The 8,812-nt window shown below is 35.0% G+C and overlaps 1 protein-coding gene across 1 annotated transcript; it reads right to left on the bottom strand.

Annotated features, from left to right (window-relative positions):
• Positions 1 to 4,736: 4,736 nt before the first annotated feature.
• Positions 4,737 to 5,243, bottom strand: LOC149224784 (uncharacterized). Its single transcript, XM_089388282.1, has one exon. The coding sequence runs from the start codon at positions 5,241 to 5,243 to the stop codon at positions 4,737 to 4,739; it is 507 nt and encodes a 168-aa protein (XP_089244408.1).
• Between the last annotated feature and the right edge of the window lie 3,569 nt (positions 5,244 to 8,812).

The following is an 8,812-nucleotide window of genomic DNA, read 5'->3' as shown; positions in this document are numbered from 1 at the left end:
TGTAAATATATTAAATTTTTCAATTCATCAAGTTGTTAAAATAAATAAATATATATGAAAAAAGTGTGTTGGACAATAATCACAATCCAAAAAAAAACGATATTAAAATAAAGGTTGCAAGCAAACCATGTGCAAAGCATATCATAGATAGAAATGGACAATAACATTAAAATTCATTTATGAACTACTTCATCTATGTACTTCATTTAGGTGTAAACATAGAAATATGAAGCCTTAAGATAATAATAGACAAAGCACATTAGTGTAGTCCAACTTTGAACAAACCTTATTTGTGTTATGTAATTTAGATTTTATGAAAAAAGCTAAAATTTGTATTTCAAGGAAAATTCATCTCTTGTTTTCCAATTTTACTCTTTTTTCTTCTAATTTTGATTTTGTGTTTTCAATGCACTTATATAGGCTTCCATTTTGCCAAATCTTTGTAGTTTTTTACTATAATTTAGCTATATTTAAATTAAATAATAGGTACTTGCTACTATGTAACTTGTTCTTCTCGCTTAGGTTTAATTATCTCAAGTGACATGATGAATTTTTATTAAATATATTATTGTAAGGCTTTGAATTTTGTTGTTAAATGACCTTACAACCTATAACATATCTTATCATATTTTATAAATGAGAAAATGAATTAATAATTTGGCATCAATTTTTAAATAACATTTTCATACTAGGTATAAATTGATTGTAATTAATAAATCCTATATTCAAATGAGTTTTGGCATAACAATGTAAAGTTGTTAGGGGATATAAAGTTTAAAGTTGTTAGGGGATATAAAGTTTAACGTAATTTTTTTTTGTTTTAATTATTTTAATTTTATTAAATTATATATAAATTATTCAATATATATTATTTATGATTTATCAAACATTTTATTTTAATGTTGATTATATAATATTTATATTGAAAAAGACAAAAACAAAAACATTAAAATTTTATATAACTTAAACATATTAATAAAGTTGTTTAACAAATTAAAATCATATAAATGTTAAGAAAGGGAATTTTTCACAAACCAACTCATTACATGTAGGATAAGAATTATGTAATTCAAGCAACGACGAAGGAAATGTCACTTGATGCAAATATAGGGTGTATAACTGGAGCATAGGGCAACAATTAAAAGCACACTATTATAAAATTGCAATAATACATATAGTGAAATGCATAACAATTTATTTAACTTTATTGTTTTTATATTAGAGTAATTTGAGAAGAAAAATAAAAATATTTGTAATTTATTATAATGATAAGGCTAAAACTTACATATTAAAATGGTTGAATATAGTTTTATTATGTCAATGGTTTTAACAATATTAACATAACCAACTAACTATTTACCTTTAAACTTATATCTTTATAATCATGGTTGTCTGTGGTTGAATGTAGTTTCCCATGGTCAATGTTACCCCATTAATCAACCATTGATACATAAATTATTAACACTTAACCTAATCCACTAACATATAATAGATTATCATCAGCATAAACCACTAACTAAACCCTTAACCCACAAACCACTAAACCCTTATCCCCTAACTTATATAACCCACTAACCTATAACCATTAATATATACACACCTAATATATTACCTCACTAGTCTCTTAATAAGATCATCATGCTACCCCCTACACTTTATATCCATATTAATCATTAAACCTTAACCCCATACTCCTTCAGCCCCATAAACCCTTCATCGACCTTAATCCATAACTATTACAACCTCACTTAGCACCGCCCATAATCCAAGTTGTAAACCCACTAATCCAAAATTGATCTAACTCTTAGGCACTACAATCCCACATCCCCCAAACTAGTCCAAACCCCTATACAATATACTGCCACTAACCCCTAATATTTGTAACCCCACTAACCTGTAGTTGACCTTAACTCCCTAATCAACCTTAAGCCCTAGATACTAGATCCCTATTGAACCCTAACCCTAAATCACCAAGGCATAATGATCACACCATTAACCCCTACACACATCATCTCTTGCCCCTAAAGCTTGACTCGTTTATACCCCATAATCCCTAATGCATATAACTCCCTAAACCCTTAAACAATGCTAACATGTAATTGACCTTAATCCCAAGCCATCGTAACTTAAAATAACCCATAATTAACCACTATACCACCATGAAATCCTAAATGACCTTAATCCCTAACTACAATAATCTAATAAAACCCTAATCAACCTTAACCTCTAACCATTATAACCCATTCAATAGTAACTCTTAATCCAATAATACATAACTATTAAAATGCTAACCCCTAACGCGTATCACCCCTAATCCTTAACCCATATAACCTTATTGCCTTCTAATCAAACTTAACCCAAAACCCTTAAAAACCCACATACCTCAAACCAAACTTAATCTCTAACTATTATAACCCCGCCAAACCCAAAACCCTTATAACCCCATTAATCCCTAATTGACCTTAACCCTAAACCTCTATAAACTCACACATCCTTAATCAATATTAATCCTTAACTAGTATAACCCCACTTACCCTTAAGAATAATAACTCCATTAATGCATAAGTGACCTAAATACCTTGCCACCAGAACCTTATAGGCCCTTAACAAATTTGACCCTCAACCATTATAACCCCGCTAACACTTATGCCCTAAACTATAAACCCCACAAACCCTTAACCAATCTAACCCAAAGCCATTACAATCCCACTAACTCCTAAACCCTAAACTCTAAATATCACATACCCTCATCCAACTTTAACCCATAATCATTATAATTTCATTGACTCTTAAATAATATTAACCTTTAACCACTTGTTGGTCTCTAGGATTGTTCAAAATCTTGGAGAGAACATTACAAGAAATTTCCTTCTTCATTTTTAGGGAGTTGGTACTCCTCTTTGATGAGTAGAATAAATACAAAATAGGCTTGTTCAAAGAAATAGTATTCACAGTGGTAACATTCACAATGATAACTATCATGCAAGATTTCAAAAAGAGTTAGATGAGGAATATCACAATACATTATTTCTAGCACATCATAAAGTAAACTAAAACACATCATTTGGAAAGATGAAAGTCAAGGACCATATATGCAGAGAAATTAACATGAATCCTCAATTAAAACTCATAAGGAATTTGAAGAGACACACACTTGATATCTCATGCTTGAAACTCAAATTTTGAGATCACAATAGCTATGTGCCTTGAATAGTTCTCTCGGAGCATTTAAATACACATATTTTTCAAAGAGTTTATAATATCTAGAAAATAAAATGCATTTTCTCGAATGGACTAGGATGGGCTCTTATTGACTATAAAAAGGATGAAAAAGACCTAGAAGAAAAAATGAAGACATAATTAGGAATCAACCTTTGGTATTCAAAGACTTTGTTAGATGACTACTAACTTAGATGAATTGAAGAAGGTAAAAGATTAATGAAATGGTTACTCTACTTACCATACTAGAAAACTCTCCCCTCATTTACTTACTAAAGTTTTATTTACATGATGTTCAATTCGTGGTCTGTAATGATTGTAATTGCTTTTTTCATAATCAAGATCAACTACTTTGAACAAAGCATTTTGTTTTACCATTGTTCAATATACTCTCGCAATGTCGCAATCATTAACTCATGCTTGTTCTTGGGATTGAAAAGCTCACGTTTGATTTCCTTAAATTCAAAACCCTTCATTTTTGTTAACACTGTGGATTAACCAATGTTCAACATCTCCTTGTGAAATTTCAGTTAGGTCATTAAATTCATTGACTCGTGAAATATTAAGAATGTCCAGCTGCTTTTGCATTCAATCTTTTGTAAGTAATAAAGTGTCCATTATTAAATGTGAAACCTCTAAATCCTTAATTACATCAACAGGTTTGAAAAGCAAATCACTTCTTTTTGTATTTATGGCATCACATTTAGTAATCATTCCTCATAAACATTTAATTATTCTTGATCAACATGCCTTTATTTGTTTGAATTAAACTTTTATGGAAGATTTTTCTCTCTTCTCTCAGCATCATTCATATTTGAAACTTTATCACTAAAGGTATCGAAGACTTCTTTGTAGAAATATTCATCATTTTCCAAGTCCATTTGAAGATATTTTTCCAGACTTACAAAAGCATTATGTGAGCTAGTAGTCAATTCCTAATACTCAAGGATTAAAGTAATCTTTTTGTTTGTTTTATTTGCAACATATTTTCTAAAAGTTTTTCAGGTAGAAAAAAGCAAAATTTCATTTATATCAGAAATATAAATATTACACAAAGAACAGCTCCTCCAGACCAGAAACACATAAAAAACTTTACCCCAGGCACGCGCCAGGAGTAAAAACAAAAAGGATCCACATATAAAGTCAAAAACTGCCCATCAAAGCAGCATAGGCCAGAATAAACAGCATCATGACAATCTCCATATCAATCTGCATATCAAACCTAGGAAAATTTTGGCATAGAAACAGCATATGCCAGGACAGAATCAGCCAAAGAAGCAACTTCGTTGACAAATCTCCAAGCCACACTAGGAAAGACTATGGCGGGCAACGCAACCCACAACGAGCACCAAAATCCAAAAAAGAAATCCAAATCTGTCAAAAAACAGCGACCATCGCCAGGGAAATGGAGGCATCACCTGCGATCACTAGAAAAGCATATTAGCAAGACAAAAAACCTTCAACTTACTTGAAACAAAAACCAGGGAAAGAAAGAGAGGCTAGGATCGAGAACAAGATTAGAAGTCAGGTGGAAGAAAGTCCTGAATGGGGATAACGTTTCCCTCAAAGGAGATTTGCAAGAACCATAAACCTGTGGGCACCCTGAGACCCACTTTGGATAAGCCATCTGCAACTTTATTAAGATCCCTCTTGATATGACAAATGGATGCCCCTTCTGATATGTTCCAGAGGAAATTAATTCTCTCCAACCATCCCGAAAGCTGCGGATTTCTAATAAAGACCTTACCACTGAGACTATCAATCAAGACCTTTGAGTCACCGAAGATGGAAACATTATGTAGATTGAGAAAGAGGCAAAAATGCAGGAGACCAGCAAGGGCCATTGCTTCCGCCTTACTGTTTGAGCCATTGCCCCCGTTCCAGAACAGCTGAAAGCTACATAAATCATCTACCACAATATGAACCCCACAACTAGACTGGCCCTCCTGCTTAGCCCCATCGAAGAAGGCTCTCGGAATGACAGATTGGGTCTGCTGAATTCCACACTCTTTTTGGAGAGGCATCTTAGGATGACTTTGCGGGATTGATTCAAAAATAGAGGAGATGGAGGAATAAATATCCATGAGATGGGAGGGTTTACCATTGAAGATAGCCTTGTTACGCCACTTCCATATGCACCATACCGTTATAATGAATATTGATCTCCAGGTATTCTTTTGAAGGCAGCACCATAAGAATGCTTCGACTGTTGAAGGAAGAGATGGGAGCTAGACACCATGGGCTTGTTCTAGAATTCGCCATAAAATACGAGTCTTCTTGCAAGCAAAAAAAAGGTGGAAATTGGACTCTTCTTCTGCCCAACAAATGTAACATACCCCCGGCCCTTGCCAATGATACTTCCGCAAGGTATCCCAAGTAAGATTCCTGCTGTGAAAAGCAAGCCAAGAAAACATAACCATCTTTAAGGGACATCTTGTTTTCCATAGAATGGATGGGAAGGGCGGATTGAGCAGCGAAGGAGCCTTGCTTATCAGGTCTTTATAAACTTCCTTAACTTGGACCTGATATAATACTTAGAATTTCTCCAGGTGAGACTATCATGTTCCCTTGACCGAAAGATTCCACAATTCCTGAGGCGCATTTTAAGGTTGTCCCACAAAGAGGCAATGTCTGCTGGCATCTGAAAAACAACGGCATCCTTCCATTGGGGAATGGGACCGTTCCAATCTGCAATGAGGCTTTCCCAAAAAAAAAAAAAAATGCCAACTCTGTGGAAAAAATTAAGCAAAGGCAATTAAATCTCAAATGCATCAGGGCCGCCTATAAAACAGTCTTTTCTAATGAGAATAGATTTGCCTGATTGAAAATGCCAGGTGACAGTTTCCAGAAAAATCATTCCAATTTTCCGTAAGCTTTGCCATATTGGCGATCCTCTTAGAGAGCCCAGTTGTTTTCTTCCAAGCCAATATGCTAAGCTCCTACTTCTTAGGTATTTGCCTCAAATAATACAGCTCCACGGCCCATCCTCAAACACTCCCCTCCATAGAGTCCTGCATAGTAATGCCTTGTTGAAAGATTTCAAATCTAAAAGGCCCCATCCTCCGAGAGCCTTTGGTTTGGATAAATTGGCTAAGGACGAAAGGTGATATTTTTTCCCCACTGCACGGTCTCCCCAAATAAAACTCGTCGTGAGTTTATTCATTTCCCAGATAATGCTAGCAGGGATGGCAAATAAATGTTCCCAGTAAACCATCATCTGATTTAACACCGATTGGGCAAGGATCACTCTGCCTCCAAGAGAAAGATATCTGTACTGCCAACCGGAAATTCTCTTATGGAATTTGTCTAAGATCCAACCCCAGTCCTCCTTTCTATATCTATCGGCTTTAATCAGAAAGCCCAAGTATTTCAAGCCCCGTCCGATAGGGTGTGCCTTGATTCCAAACAAACCAGACAACCAGTCGATCATCTCCTGGAACGAGCTGTTGTGAAAAAAAGCAGACTTTTCAGAATTTATTTTGAGGCCTGTTGCTTTTTGAAAATTTTCCACAATGATGAAGAAGTAAGCCCAATTATTCTTGCACAGCATTCCAAATAAAATGATGTCGTCAACAAACAAGTTGTGAGATATCGAGATTCCTCTGCAGATTTTAAGCGGGGAAGCTCTGGAGTCTTCAACAGCTTTATTTATGTGGAGGCTAAGAGTATTCATTGCCAAAATGAATAACAGAGGCGATAAGGGGCATCCTTGCCGGAGCCCTCTGGAAGCAGAGAAAAAAGGGGCTGGGATGCCATTTATGATCACCGAGAAGTTCACCATCTCGACACACGCCATTATCCAATTTGTCATACCAGTATTAAGGCCAATTTTTACCAGTAAGCATCTGAGGAATCCCCACTCTAGGCAATCATATGCCTTTTGGAGATCAATCTTAAGGATGGCTGCATTCCTTTTCCTTTTCTGAATAGTAAATAGTCCTTCCTGGGTGCTTGCCACTGCATCCTGTATGTTCCTACCATTTAGAAAAGCATGTTGTTCAGATGAAATATGCGAAGATAAATAAACTTTTATCCTTTCAGCAATTATTTTTGCAATAATTTTATAAGATATGTTGCATAAAGATATCGACCGATAATCCATGAAAGATTCAGCTTCATCTTTTTTGGGATGAGGGCAATGTTGGTGGATGCAACTTTAGAGTTTATATTGCTCGCTATTCTTGAACCTTCTACCATTTTTAGCAAGTCATCTTTGAACAGGTCGAAGAAGTGGATGTAGAACTCTATTGTCCAGCCATCCGGCCCTGGACACTTATCAGCCTTAAATGATTTCATAGTCTCAAGAAGCTCTTCCTCAGAGATTTTTTGGAAGACTTTTACATTTGCTTCTTCATCAAACATCTTTGGGAATATTTCAATACCCCACAAGATATCTTTAAAGTTACTTGTTTCAGACCTTTTGTATTGCTTCCCAAAGTAATTTACTGCCTCTTTAGTAATGTCATTCTGAGAATATAAGAGTTGCCCATTGCCATTTCTTATCTTCCAAATGGTATTTTTTCTCTCCTTGCATTTGCGAACTTATGAAAGAACTTTGTATTTATATCACCTTGTTTAATCCATATCGCTCTGCTTTTAAGTCGCCAGTAGGATTCCTCTTGTTCCATAATTTTGATTTTCCTTTTTTGCAGCTTTTTAATGAGGCATCTTGACTCCATTGACAAATTCTGAGCAGCAAAAGCCTTTGAAGCCTCATCTAAAGCCTCTTGGATACTTTTTAGTTCTTTTCTATTTGATTGCCTTTTCTCATACTGCCAATTTTTTTATAATTCTCCTCAGATGGTCCATTTTGTCCTTAAAGGTCATCAGTAGCGTGGAAGGACTTTTGTCTTTTGTGAGTTCAGACCATGATTTTTTAATAAGATCATTAAATCCCTGGTCCTCCAGAAGAGAGCTATTAAACTTGAAAGAGTATCCCTTTCTAAAGTTCCTTTCCTTCCAGCCTAACTTAATTGGTCTGTGATCTGAAATGATAATGTTTTCTATTGAAGAGAACGACATGCCCATACAGTCAATTACACTAGCATGAATAAGGAATCTATCCAATCTCTTTGCCACATATGCATCATCACTCCTGCCATTTTCCTAGGTCGGTCTCATTTGAGACGGAATGACATCCACTAAATTTCTTTTTAGAAATTCATTTTTTAGTCTTTCTGCTATAGTATCCTTTTTCCTATTGCTTCCCCATATCTCGTCCATGTTTAAAGTAAGATTTAAATCACCTGCAATCAATAAATTCTCCAAATCAAAAATTTCAGATTCCAAGATTTTGTCCCAGAAAATCATTCTGTCCCTGTAGGGTGCATACATATTGAGAATGTTGATGGGAAATTTATGTCCCCTTATTTTTGCTGAAATTAAAATTCCAGCCAAGTAGCTATAGGTTTTCGCTTTGATCCATGAGGGGTCCCAGAGCACTGCCAATCCTCCCGAGAGGCCTTTTGCTTCAGTGGCAGAAATATACCATGAAGGATACATCTTTCTAAAATAAAAAAATGGCATCATAGGCAGGAGTGATGATGCATGTGTGGTAAAAGTTGTTTGTAAATTTAAAGCTCATTTCAATCTT

The sequence above is a fragment of the Pinus tabuliformis genome, chromosome Q, assembly GCF_031772625.1.
Source record: "Pinus tabuliformis cultivar Carrire ecotype Pingquan chromosome Q, CPIR1, whole genome shotgun sequence".
In the NCBI taxonomy this organism is placed as follows: Eukaryota; Viridiplantae; Streptophyta; class Pinopsida; order Pinales; family Pinaceae; genus Pinus; species Pinus tabuliformis.
Note: the sequence above shows the minus strand (reverse complement) of the source record. Positions and strands in the feature narration are given on the sequence as shown.